The sequence below is a fragment of the Parus major genome, chromosome 4 (genome assembly GCF_001522545.3).
Source record: "Parus major isolate Abel chromosome 4, Parus_major1.1, whole genome shotgun sequence".
Taxonomy (NCBI): Eukaryota; Metazoa; Chordata; class Aves; order Passeriformes; family Paridae; genus Parus; species Parus major.
The window spans coordinates 52,511,719-52,526,866 of NC_031771.1; the positions used below are offsets into that span (position 1 = coordinate 52,511,719).

The 15,148-nt window shown below is 35.2% G+C and overlaps 1 protein-coding gene across 12 annotated transcripts in view; it reads right to left on the reverse strand.

Moving 5' to 3' along the window:
• SLIT2 (slit guidance ligand 2) overlaps positions 1-15,148 on the reverse strand; it is a 260,141-nt gene that overhangs the window by 104,470 nt on the left and 140,523 nt on the right. For all 12 annotated transcript variants that reach the window (XM_015625539.3, XM_015625541.3, XM_033513635.1 and 9 more), the window contains exon 5: positions 5,120-5,191. In XM_015625539.3, the coding sequence (XP_015481025.1) occupies positions 5,120-5,191 (72 nt within the window). The remainder of the gene's footprint in view (positions 1-5,119; positions 5,192-15,148) is intronic.

Genomic DNA, 15,148 nt, shown 5'->3' on the forward strand with positions numbered 1-15,148 from the left:
AAGATGTATGCACAAGAATACATCTTCTTCCTTTCTGGCATATGTTATCTACCAGATAATGATAAATAAATATCTTAAAATAAACTTTGTTATCCCACAAGGAGAACATTTAATGACTGACAGAAGATGTTGCATACATTAAAAACTACAACCCTAATACAGGAAAAATCCGTCATCTCACTCTTGACAGAAAAAATCGCCTTTACTCATTCCTAGAAAGTTGAAAGTTGGAAAAGTTGAATTCAAACAATTGTCTGCTTTATTATACTGCTCTTCACAGTTTGAGGACACTTTATGGCCCTATGCAAGAGCTACTTTTTTCAACAGAATTATGTTTCCTATTTCTTACTTCTCAATTTCAAGACAAATCAATAATTTCAGAGGAATTAGTTAAAAATTATGCAAAAACCTCATGCCAGAACTTACTGTATTTATCAAACTTCAAAGAACTGCTTGTTTCCCATGACTATTAATATTTACATGCAAGTAATGCATACTTGCTGAAGAAACTGGAAGTTTTAGAAATTAAAATATTTATAGTTCAATTGCTCAATCCTCTAAAAATTGTCTAGAGCTCTACTTGGTTAATCCCAGAATTATCTTATAGGAGGAAAATAAGAAAATAAAAGAAAGTAAAAATTAAATAGAAGAATATCATCAAAAGGAGGATGTACACAAAATGAAAAATTTATATGTTATGTGATTCAAAAATATTGTCACATTAATGAAAAATAACTTTTAAAAAGAAAACAAAACTTTATAAATAGTGGCTCAAAGGCCACAGGGTCACCAACCTGCTTGGCAAAAAGAGGTTTAGGAGGCACTAGAAAAGTGTACCTATACTTTCCTTCATGGCTTCAGAGCTATTTTTTATTGTAATAAAAATCTTAAGCATACACAGACTATATTTCACTACACCCTGTGAAAATCCTTCTTTATGTAAACTTGAAATGCAGGTGGCTGAACAGACTAGCAGTCCAATTGAGATTCCCAGTAAGAACAAGCATGAGAAATATTGATTTCTTGATTATTTAAGCATATCTTAACAAGCAATGCATTTGGAACAGCACTTGTACAGATGAATAGATAACTATACTTCCAGTTGCAGTGGCATTTTATGTGCAATCTGTGAAGAAATAGGGAATGAGAACATCTTCAGCAGGAATCTCCTTTTCAACTGCTAATAATTGAAATTAAAAAAAGTGCAATCATTCCCCAAAAAAGATTAATACAAAATTCATTGACATCTTTAGTGGCAGCTTTAAATGTTTCACAATCAGCATAAAAGAGGCATAAGGGAAACAACAAGTAATATCAATCAAAGTTTTGGACAAAGCTTAGTATAATGGGAACGACTCAGGCTGGATGCTGGTGACTGCCTCCCTCTTCACTGATTCTTCATTTTCCCAGGCAATTTAATGTGTGAAGCTACTACATTGCTCTGCAGCCTTTATCCCTGGCATGACAGTGACAGTCTCCCCCACTTGCTGGGAGAAATGGAACCAAATGAACACAAAGAAGAGAGTAGCTGAAAGAAAGGCCAAGACCATGACAAGAAAATCAGGACACCAGATCCTTGCACGCAATACAATGAAAACGTGCCCTAATGTTTTTGGTAATGTTTGAGACTGCATATATTTAGCAGCACAATTCCACCATGATATTGGTATATTCCTTTGCATCCTCTGCCAAGTATTGATTACACGGTGATAGAGAAAATTGGAATATTACAAAATTTTAAAGACTTGAAATGGAAAAGTTCTAAGGCCAAAATCTACTGAAAAGGAGAGCATAGCACTGTTGTTCTTTCAGTGGTGCCTTACATTTGTTAGTAACTCAGTTATTTTTCTTTCTAATTCAACTAGCTCCAAAAACAACCCCATTCAAGCTTACAATTTGGGCACCTAAAGCATTTTCTTACCATCTTAAATACAAACAAAATTCCTGATATTGGGAAAATTTAAAAATCTTTCACATCTAGTGTGAGTACTATGTCACCAGGGAGGGTTATGAAATGTTCATTAACATGTATATTAAAAAATCTGTGTTTATTTTCCCATTTATATGATAATTTCTGTTTATTTTTTAAAATCGTGGGTGGCACTGTGTTCTCTGAAGAGTCTAATGTTTTGAGGAATACTTTTCTCCCTGAAAAATTAGCAAGTTAGGGGTAACTTTCAGAATTATATTCAGAACTTCACATTAATTTCTCTTAAGTCCCAGATCAGTAGCTGTAGGGCATACAGTGTACATGACTCTAAGTCATTCAAGAATGTTGGAGTCTAAGGCACTTCCTTGAAGAGAAACATTGAGACTTTGACACACTGCAGCTATTTTGTTTTTCTTCATTTGAACTGCCAAAATAAGGTTTCCAGTCTGGTAGGCTACTTCAACATAAGATTCCCTCATTTTTTCTCATTTTTACTGAAGAAATGAATACTTTACAAACAACAGGGCTGCAGTGGTGAGAGTGAAGGCAGGGACTTCTGAGTTTGTGAGATGGCACCTGGCGTTGGCCTCCCCAGTAGAAGACAGAGTCCAAAGAGGGCCACCAAGATAAGAAGATTGAAGCAGGTGACATTTGGGGGTGGTCTGCAATAACATCATTTGTTTGGCCCTCAGAATTGCTGCCTACAATTGCCTCAAATGAGAGGACAGAGCCAAGCTCTTCAAAGTTAAAAGGCATAAATTGGAAACTGGGTAATTCCAATTAGATGTAAATTACATTTGTGAAGCCTGAATGTTTCTCAGTGTTTGTTATTCTTTTTTACTTCAAGGGTGTGGCAGGTTGCCCAGGTTGTCAATTCTCATAAGGACTTTCCCATTTTGTTTTTATCTTATACAGAACCTATACGGTGAGCATTACTAAGATGTCCAGAATGAAAATGTCATGGATGCATTTTTATGGAGACTAGACGGCTTCTTCTGAGAAACATCAAGAGGACTCTAGAGCTAACTAACATACTGCAGGAGGTTATAGTGGTATTACCAACCTTAAAGAAAGCAGTTTCCTTCAGATTATCTGAGTTAACAGCTCACTCCCTTTGCTCTGCAAAGACTAAGTATATAATAAGGTATTCCAAAATATTCCAACTCCTGATTCAGAAGGAAGCTATTTGGTGGAACAATGAAACACAAATGAAATACAACTTGTAAAATTCTTGCTATACTTTTCTTCTCTAAGTAATGACCAAGACTAGATGGAATGCTGGGGTTTGTCTCTCACATTCTGGAAAGGCAAAACAGCCTGATCTAGTTACATAAACGCTGTGCTAGAATCCACCCAACTCACCCCATGAACTCATTGGTCATTCTTCAGAGTGAATTTAGAGAGATCATGAAGTTTTCAGATTAGGGGTTTTATTTTATTTTATTTTTTTACTTTTCTTTTCTGGGACAACTAATGAGGAGATATCTGTAGAATTTATCCTATCACAATAAAAAAAATGCCACAGATATAATTTGGAATTTGTGGAAATTCTATGGCATTTATGATTTTATTATTTTAAATTATCTCCTGAAAAGAAAAACACTTTAAAGGACAGATCTACTGTTTTATGCAAGTTTCAGACATAATTCAGGATCCTTGGCTTAAAAATGCACACTGATAAAAATAGTGTCTCAGATAAAGATTAGCATCCTAGTGCAGTTTTTAACTGGAATTTTCTTACAATATATAAGTACACCTATATTCTAAACTACTTCTTTGTCACTAGAATATTTTCAATGATGCTGCTATTTTTGCTACCAAAGTTCCTTTCTGTGGCTGTATAAATTTTCAAACAGAAAAGATCATGCAGAAACATGCAGACTTCCTGTAGCCAAACTTCTTTTTGACCATGCAGAGTGATGGGACTAGTTCTGAATAAAAACTCATAATCTGTCATTTAAACAAAGTAACAAAGGTGCTTTGAGAATCACAAGGATTTGCATGTTTTGGGACACAATAGAGTTGAACTTAATGATTTTTTCCACTGAAGTATGACAGAATTTCTCTGCAGAGAAGAACAGTAGTACGCCAAATTCTTGGGCATTCTGCTAAATCTTCAAAAATACATTTTCCTCACCAAGTTGTGTGCAGTGCTGCAGGCAGACAGAAAAGCGAAGGGCTTCCTGTCCCATCATCTCCAATTCAGGATACATCACAACCCTTCCTTCACAATCACAGAGCACTCCTGTGTCCAAAGCAGTACAACTACAAAGTTTGTCTTTCTATTTTAGCACTGGCAACTTCAATTAATAAAATTTTTTTCAGCAGGAATCACATGAAAGCCTCCTATAACCTAATATTTCCCTATTTTTATTGCTGCCCCATAAGATAGCAATCATATTTCTTCACAGCTGCATCATGCTGGAAGCTCCATAGTCTTTCTGAAACCCTCTGTCTTGGTTGTTTATAAGTGGTGAGTCCTTAGCTTACAGCAGGGTAAGTTACAGCTTTTGAGAGCATGACCTATTGTTTCCTACTACAGAAGTTCATCACAGCCTTCAGGTTGTTGGGCTTGTTCAATCCACTCAGCTGACTTACCACTCTGCACGGAAATTGAAAAGTCACTGCTTTGCTTTGTCTTGAAACTCACATATTTTCACATTTAGAAACCATAAGCATTCAAAACCCGCCCATGAACTTCAAAGTCACTATCTCCAGGAAAGTATCTTTCTTTTAGAAAAGACAACAGAAGAAAACTGAGCAAGAAAAATAGTCACACAAGTATAAAAACATATGCTAGCAAAACTAGATAATAGCATGACCTTTCTTTGCAAGCAAACAAAAGGCAAACTACTAAAACCAAAGCAAAATTATTTTTTCCACATGAAACCATAAAATGTTTCAATTTGCCTGACATTCAAATATTAAATTCAGGTTTCATAAACTAACAGTTATAATGCCATGTTGTCTTCAGCTCTACTTCTAAGTTTTACATTTCCATAAGGCAATTAGAGGATGTTTAAGATATGTTGAAGTATTTTGCCAAAGAAAATGATAAATACCAGTTTTATGTAGATATTCCTTAAGCAGCTATAACAATTCTTAGAAAAAAGGTATCTGATACAAAAAGAGAACACCATATCAACAAAAAATTATGATCAGAATATATGGAGGGAAGAAAATACTTACAGATTTTTTATGTCTACTGCTCCTCGGAATGCCTTCCTTGGTATTGCTTGAATCTGATTTTCACTAAGATCACTAAGAAAAAAAAAGAAATTATACATAAAAATGCTATATGTATATATATTTAGTTTTGTGTATAAAAAAAATTTCAGCCGTTATGGTTCAATATTTCCAATGAAACTTATTTTATTACATTAACTGATTTGTAATTGAAGAAAAGAAGTAACAGTAATAGTCAAAATAGTTTATCTGTGTCACACTAAGTAGTCCCTTTAGAAAATAGCAACATACATGCCAAAATAGTAATAAAAAACCAGAAGTGTTTTCACTTTTCAACGATTCCAAATCCATTTTGGATAGTATGTTCAGTTTTATCTAAGGAAGACTGAAATCCAGCATAAAGACCAAATAGTGACCTATTGAGAAACAACAATGAAGTTCTGTAATATCGGAGATCAATGTTTCTGACTTGTTTTAGTGTCAAGCACCATATATTTTAAAAGAAGGAATTAAAATACAATCTGCAGCAGATATATAATATTCCTCCCCAAAGTCCCTGTATGATCAGCTGTACCATGCTATCTGAAATTATTATCTTTTACAAAAGAGAAATATTATTAAAATACTTATAAAATTATTGTTCAGTAGTGGTTGTTTTGGGTTTTTTTGCTATCAGTATGAATGAACAGCCCTTTACTTTTTCTGAAATTCAGACACATTTTTGTCCTTCACAGGTCAATATTGGAAATAAAATCTAGAGAACTGCAGACTGTAGCAGAGGGGACAGAGAAAATAGAAAAGGAAAAAACAAAAGCCAACTAGGATCCAGAATTTTCCATTTCTGTTCTGCATCACTGACAATGATGCAGTGCAATAGAAGATGACCAGTACATTAAAGTCTTTATTGCTGTATCTGTACCACATGCAGTTTGCAGGTATCACCTCAGACAGTAGTTTGCTACCCTGGACCAAATACACCTATCACACATGGTACATGAATGCTTGAAGTCTCACAAGTGGACCTATCTTAAATATCTGCTGTATTAAAATTACGAAATCCCATCTTCTTCTGGAAGCCTTCCAAGATGCACCTATCTATTCACAATATGGGGAACACAATTACTATTTTTATCATGATATAGGGAACACAATTAATGCTTTCTCGAGCATCTGAATAAAAATGTGTGAACAAATCAGATGTGTACAGGTGCTTCTGCAGAGGGATTCTAAGTCCATTTACACAGCAGTTTTCTTGTGGTTAACTAGATTTCATTTCACTAAAACCAATCCAGGATCTTCAATCTAAAAGCATGCCAAATGGAATCCAGCTCCTGACAGAAGTAAAGTTTCTCTGTCTTGAGCTTTAGTGATACCTTTATAGAACCTTTTTCAGAGAGATTTTTTAGAGAAACATTGCAAAACTGTGCACAGAAATAAGAGATCTAGCTCAGAGTAAGTGAACAAGCATGAATCATTTAGATGATTAGACATAGAAACTCATGCTTTTGATATATTCTTTCTCTAAAACACAATCTATCATGAGCTCATATTTCCCCAGTTCTGAGCAATCACTCCTGAAGATCCCTTTCAGATTTATGAACTTGCAAAAAATAATTTGAGGACTTTATAAAACCCCATGCTTCCCAACTTTAACAAAATTTACATCAACGTAATTATTTTGAAAATAATTCCACAGACATTGACAGCAATTTTGTTTTATCCAATTCATTGCTAATTTATGGAAAATCACTTTCTATTTACTAAACCTTTCATAGTTCATGCACCTAATTGTATTGCAATATCTTGTAAAGTATACTTAAAACTAGACCCAATTTTAGCATTATTAATAGTGTGTGAAAAAAGAGAATTTGTGAGCTGTGATTTAATTTTCAAGCCACCTAAGTAATCTTGAAATGGGATATGACTGCACTGCTCTGACAATAAATTCAGTGGCAATGAATGAAAAAGCAGCCTTCAGCATTTGTTACGGTAACATGATTTAACAGCCTACTTCCTTGGAAAAAAATTCCCTTATAAGTGTAAAATGCAAATATCTACATTTACACTTCTGTTTAATTGACTAATACATTTTACCTATATAAAAACTGTGTATGAAGTGGCTAAGCTAGCAGTAGTGATTTGTATCATGATCAATTATTAGTTTATAATACAGATATATGTATATATATATGTAAGCCACTGCCATACTCATAAATATATATTACAGGAGATAATGGGTAACGGTGCATTAAGCTTTTCATGGCATTTGATAGAGTATCATCATTCACCATTTTGTATAATTTAAAAAAAAAGTGAAAGATGAGCAATATGAAGGCCAAATGTAAATTATATTTAAAAATCTAATAGAAAATATCAATCGTCAAAATCATTGTTTCCTTGGGAAATTTTGGCACAAGCACAAGGACTTACAAGTGACAGCTGCTGTGCTGGATTCTTCAACAGACAATACACTGAAGCTGTCTGTGTGCACAGGTATGTCTGTGTGTATGCAAATGCAAAAGACAGCAGAGTAACTAATTGCATGCTAGATTTACTGCTGGGTCGGCACAGTCAACACCATTTCCGTGTAGCCCAAGCTCAAGCAGACTGAAGTATAGTGTTCCCTGGTAATTTTAGCTCATTTCAAATGTAAACTACTTGACTGCAAAGGTTCCCGACCTTGCTGAACAAGGCATTGTTTAAAGCATACATTTAAACATGGAGAGCTAAGTAAGCTTGGCAAATGTTGTTTTCCAAAAGTAATTTTTTTTGAATGCATCAGCTGCTTTGGAAACTTGGACCTGTTTCTATAACAAAAGTGTAAGTTCATTTCTACCTACTAAATGAGAAGTACATTCTACTTCTCATCAAAAATATGGTTTTCCTTATAGCAGGAAAAAATTTTAGTAATTATTTATTGACTGCTTCAAGTTTTCATCTGCTCAGTGTAAAAAGGTTTCCTTATGAAAACCTTGAGGGGCTTAAACAAACATTCAACTTTTTCTTCTTGCATAAATTACACCTACATTTCACAACTCAGAAGCTGTGTGTGGTCTTTTTTATTGATCTTTGAACCCACTCCACCGCAATTCTTAGAGTGCTCAAAAAAAAGGCCACAAGCAGCACAAGGTGCATTGTGACTTTCAAGGGAAATGGGGCAAAAATCTATTTTGCAGATAAAACCAGCCAATTTTTCACGCCATTACATTACATTGATTTGACTTTGCAACTTATATTCTGTAGTGAAGAAAGGTGGAAAACTCCTTTTCAGCCTGATGGTCATTGTATTGCTGCACTTATAACTACGTGGATGTCATCTTCCATGTCAAAAACAGGCAGCCTTTGAATAGAGGCTCTATAATGGCAATTTATCCCCCTAAAATGAATGAATAAGCATTACAATACTATTTAAGTCAAGATGCAACAAAACATCCTACTTCTACAAGAAGAGATATGTATTTTTTTAAAAAATGGCATGAACCTGCTTCACAAAGCGTCAATCTGACCAAGATACTTTCATTGGAGCAAATTATTCTCCATTAATATTACAGCCCAAGACCTTACATTAAAATCCAGAATACCTCTGGAACAGAGATTAAAATTCAAAGCAGAATTAAAAAATACAGCTAGAGTGAAAAAGCCAAGGTTCTCTGAGAATGTCTTTAAATAGAGCACAATGGTCTCGTGAGATGTTTTGACAAATTCATCTTTACACAGATTCTAGCTGTCATAGAGACCACTTTCCACTAAATTGTTCTTGATTCTATTATATAATTCCCAGTGAGATATATTCCAAATTATCAGGTCTGAAGGGGAGTACCTTAGACATTGACCTTTCAAGAAAATTCCTTAGGGCAACTTTGTGGACTTCATTTATGTCATTCAGTGTTGGGCAGAGCACCTTCACTTCAGCCTCCTCCTCCTCACTCCAGCATCACCAAACCTGTGCTCAGGGCCAGGTGTATCTTCAGTCTCTCTGAATATGAGATGTTCTCAAGGACAACTCTCAGGTTTGTTTCCTCAAGTTAAGAGGTAGTACAGGGGTTAAACAGCAGATTGGAACCAAAAGCCAAAACTCACCAACCCAGGTGAGTTAGGCGGGCAGCAGCTGACAGAGGCACAAACCAGCATCGCTGCTGCTCTAGATGCAAAAACCAGCCTGGGTTTTGTTTTTGCAAATTGTTTCAGATAAATTTAAGATTTATATATGTCAAGCATCCTTCTGAGTTGTAATATTCTGGCCACAACTCCATTCTCTCAAATGTAAAAACAGAAAACCAAATCCTCATAGCAAACAAAGCTGAATCCCACTCTAAGTGAAGATACACAGTGAAGAATGCACAAAGATTTCTGAATTTTTGCCCAACTACAGCAACCTTTTGAAAAACTTGCATACTATTTTTCTTCTCTCTTTGAAGGTCAGGTGTGTGATTCTAAATCGAAGACTAAATGTGCTGAATCTAAATAATTACCTTTTATAATTAATACAGTTTAACCAAGTATTCAAATTCATCAATAAAAACAGAACAACTATAGATTCTCTAAGATTCATGATGAAGTAAGTTCTGCAATTACTGTGCTTATATAAAATATAATTTAGTTTTAAAAAAGCTGGATAAAGGTAATTTACATGCAATAGATTCTGTTAAGCACATATGCTTCAGCTTCTAAACCAATTTCCAAAGATTAAAGATTTAATTTGAATATTCTGACAATGCAAATTAACTTGTCTAATTTGAAATTATGCCTAAAGGAATGTAGATTTCTGCATTTCACAAACTGATGAACTAGGGAAAAAATCAATAACAAAAACAATAACATAAAAAGAAAGCCAAATACCGCTGTCCCACCTCCCCAACAGCTCATCTTGTGCATGCAGACTTTTTTCCTCCAAGAATACATTGGTAATGATAATGTATTAAGCTTGTGGAAATTAAGCAGGAAGACCTTGCCAAAAACCTTGTTACTACTGAATCCTTCCTAAGAACAGGATGGAAATGCTACACTTATATTTGTATTTACTGGTTAGTAGATAGAGGTGTATCAGGTGTATCACAGCTTAAAATCCTGTGAACATTTGAAATTCATACCAATAGATGATACTAACCTGTTCTCAGAAAAAAAAACTTGAAGACTTATATACAGTATTGCTTTCTTATCTGAAGATAAAGCCCTGAGATAACCTGAAATTAATGATCCTGATGGAATGTTTCAGCTCTTAAAAAATGCAAACAGTACTGCATTGCAGTTATTTTATTACTTACCATGTATGGTTCTCAGCTGAATATCCTATATACACTTAAAAAGGAGTGCTCAATTTTTAATTATATAAATTGAAACATCACATAAAATATCTATATCATAAACTGCTAAGGCTGTATCACAATTTTGTTGTGTGGTTAAATCATTGTTCATTCTGAAACACTAAATCTTTTGAAGATGGCAAACCTGCTTGTAAATTTAATTACTTGTAATTTTATTTTCCTCTATGGTTTAACCTCCCTCTGTGTCTGACCAGTCATATCATAAATCTATACTGCCATTCTGTACTTTGCAAAATACTGAGTACTGGGAATGAGTAATGCGTCCTGATATTTAAAGAAAAAGGCAGAAATACCCATCCCAACTAAGTACTGAATGCCTACCAGCTTATTTATGCCAGTTTATAAAAACATCTCAGAAAGTGGGTATTTCATGACTGGTATCCTGATAATTATTTACATATTAGTGACATGAATGAAGTAAGCCTTGCTAAATACTTCTCTTACTGGAAAGCAACAGTTTTAACATTAGGTAGCTATATTTTGCATTAAATCCTCCATGCCTGTATAAGTTGGCAAAGTCTCACAGATAATGAGACTACCAGAAATTCAAAGAAATAAAAAGAATTAGAATTATTTGACTGAAGATGAAAGATGTTAATTTGGACATGGAGTATATCACTTGGAATACAAAGATGGTGAAAAAAACAAGCAACATATTTTAGAATAGGATCGTTCAGTTGAAAGGGAGCTACAATTATCACCTAGGTCAATCAGATTATTTTGATGGAACAAGTAACGACTTTTTAGGAACATTAAGTATCAATTAGAAATTCATCCTAAAATAGTTAAACTAACAAAACAATTTATTTATGAATATCAAGCTGTCCTGTCCATTTCAGCTGTTTTTCTTCAGTACTATTCAGTGCTCCTACAATATTTCTGTATTTGAGTACACCTTGCAGGGTGGCAGGGAGAAGACACACACTACCTATTCATTAAGAAGCTCCTTGCAGAAAGAGCCTGTGATACATGCTCTGGCATCCACTACTCGCTGGATCCTGCATTAAGGTATCTGTGAGGTATGGCATGGCTTGAGATACTTCTCCAGTCACAATCACATTAATAAGGCACACCATCTACAACCTCAAACCTATTCCAGAGCAAGAACCAAGAGCTATTATTTATTGTCCTGGCTTTGATCCTGTGGAAAACAAAGTACTCTGCCTCACTGGGAGGCACCGAAATCACCAGTAGTAAAATCTGAGATATGGAAGGTGTGAACATGCTGCAACATGACAGCATAAGACAAGGGAGCCACAGCCCCAAGTTTCAAGTGTACCTTGAAATGTCTCCAGAGAAATATGGCAAAGGTTGTTTCACGTTATCATGAACACTGGCAGCTGCCTCTGTTTGCAAAAGCTGCCATAGCCATAGGCTTTCCAAGGCAATGAGGAGAGAATGAAACGCCGAAATAGATTTTTCACATTTCAATGGATTTCTGACTTGGATTTCACTCCTAAAATGCCAGTTTTCTACTTTCAGAATTTGAATAAATACACTTTTCTACTCTGTATTAGGTGTCTTTGGTTAACACGGAAAAGTTCTGATCAGATGGGGTTTTTTTCTGCTCATGAAACTTCATTTATCACTATACAACCATACTCCTAAACTGCAAAGTTCCAGCATGACTAGGAATTTAATTTAAGACCTTTTCTGAATGTTATAGAGGCATACTTTGACAACCAGAAGTTTTATTGTATTAAGATAAAGAATGTAAGTATGAAAATTATTTTCAAAACTATGTAATGAAAATCAAAGCAAAGTACAAAGTCACCAATAATACAGATGCTGCTGAACATTCTGGTGTTAAGGCAGGGGAGCATCCTGGAGAGACAGTTCCTTTAAATTAATAGCTCAGGTGAACTCAGCTATTGAAGCCTACAAGGAATTCCATCATGGCAGCAATATTGTAATCATACTGTAACATGACCTTACTAAACAAACTCAAATGTTTTAATTATAACACAACATTTTTATCCCATGTTCAGCAAATACATTAATATATGCAAACAACTAAGTACCTTTCCCATCAGTCAAGTGAGGCTTAGCCAGTTAATTGTTAGAATACTGACATATGCTTGGCTTTAGACAGTTTCTGTATAACAAGTAGCAGTATGGCATCACTTATTCATGAGGATAATCTTATACCCAAATGGCTTGTCATGTCCCTTTAGTAGGCATAGCTTTCTGGCAGACCTACAGATCAATGACGGAACAAGGAAATGTTTAAAGATATTTACTTAAAAATTCAGTCTAAACTCTGAGAAAGTATAACAAACACAAAAACAAACAACTAGCAACTCTGCTGTACCATTATTCTTTGACTGTGAAATAAATTAGTTAGCTTCCCATTAATTTCAATGGGTTTTTTTAATTCTGTTCTTTAGTAAAACAATCACTGGAGCTATTTCTCCTCATATTTAAGAAACAAAAGGTGCCTAATAATATCAGCAGCAGCTATAGGTCTCTAAGGCAAATATATATCCCCTTAAGAAGATAAAACCAATAAATTATAATTTCCAACATTAGTTCTGTAAATCATTATTGCTGCTGCTTCCCATAGGAGGATTAAAATTTCATGTATGAGAAAGCTACTATTAACCTCCTTTCACAGATGGAGAAACCAAGGCAGCACATATCAGCAGTAGCACGGATCAGTACCATGCTGAGGAGCACAAAACTGATGAGAAAGATTTAGATGACAGAATTTCAGGTTCTCTCTGCATCACTAATTTCCATTTGCTCTGTTGGCTCCCTAGAGATTCAGATGCTGCACATAGTAGGCACATAACCTATTCTCACGCTAAAGCAGGATCACTCCCTGCGCCATGGTGCGCTACATCACCCAAGTGAATATTTCACATTTCACAACACAGGGCAATCATCACTGCACCATGGACTGAATGATTAGTCACAGCAATTCCCATGGCAAGGAATGATTTTATTATATTTTTTTCCATAAGAATTTCCCTATAAACTTTCACCTCTCATTTTTTAACTATCATACTTTTGATTATATCATTCATGCTTCTTTCATTCCTAATGCTTGAGGATTTTAAAATGTAATCCATTTATAAATCTGTTATGGAATCAAAATGTTCTTCTTATTATAGCTTTTGGCATACTATTATCTGTATTATTTAAGCAGCAGATCTTTTAATCCACTTTATCTATTTATTTATTAAAGAAGAGAGATCATTTATGTATGAGAGATCATTTATGTATAAGTATAGAACACATACAGCAAAAGACAAAAAGTAATGCACTACACAATAGTTGTACTGGTAGCCTGGTAATCTCCAGAGTTTATCAGTGCCCTCAACCTTAGCTTTTAGTATACATCATCCAAAATTTCAATTCTGATAATTAGTCCTAATTTTTTTTTCTTTTGTTTGGGAAACAGCCTGACTCTTCATAGCCATGCAATATAATACACAACTTATTTATCATTTTTAGTATTAGTAATTGATGATTTCTGCAGAATTTAAATAGCACAGAGTACAAGTACTAGGCCTTTTACTTTTTAATAGGAATACATTTTGGGTTTGGACTAAGCCAAAACCTCCAATCTCAGTCTTGGCAGGAAAGTTAACCCATGGGCTGCAAAATCAATTCTACTCTACGATGTCTCCAAAAGTGTACTTAAATCAATTTGTATGCTCTGATACTTCTGAAAATAATTGCTTAAGGAGATTCACCACTTATTTTTTATTCTTCTACAGGGGCCTAGTAGGGCAAATGCTAATTGTGCAATAAAATGGGAGCATTAGGACCACACATGTATTTTATTGGAGTCTTCGAAAATATTTTTGAAAAGGAAAGCATTCTTTAATATCTGCTACACTGAATTAATATATAATTTTCTTTTGTTTAGACTACAAAAATCCCAAAACAAAACAGGAAAGGAAATTACATGTTGTAGCTCCTAAAGAAGAATGGACCACCCACAGTTTCAGAAAGAATTGCAATACTACTTCAAATTTGGCTTCGGCATAATCCTTTTCACAGAAAAATTGCAGCTCTTAAGAACACCCTTCACCCCACAAAGAAAAAACCAGACAATTCTTTATCCTCCATACAGTCTCAACTTGGTCAAGCTGAAGGAAGGCACTGAGTGACAATTTACTGACTGCTGCTGATGACGCATCCCGAACAGCACCACGGTTCCCTGCAGGGCCCGGGGCAGCAGCACAGCTGTGACGTGTGAGGGTATCGGTGACCTGCAGCCCCACTCCGAGTCTGCAGGGTGGAGAATGACTTCTACCCATACGGATGCATATCTGTGTGATGAGGCTGCACCTCAGCTGCTGTTCCCAGTTCTGGACTGTGCATCACAAGACAGACATTGAGGGGCTGGAATGTGTCCAATGGAGGTGCTGAAGGCTCTGGAGCACAAGTCTGATGAGGAGCAGCTGAGAGAGCTGGGGGTGTTTAGCCTGGTGAAAAAGACGCTCAGGGAAAACCTTATTGCTCTCTACAATTGTCTCAAAGGAGGCTGTGGACAGGTCAGGATCAGTCTCTTCTCCAGCACAAGTGACAGGACAAGAGGAAATAGTCTCAAATTGTGTCAGAGGAGGTTTAGGTTAGATATGGGTTTCATTCATGGATTTTCTTCTTATTTTCCTTTAACCAGGTTAGAATTGAAGGAAAAATAAAAATTACTTAAATCTTTATGTGCCATTTTTTTCATACAAGCCACAAAAGAACG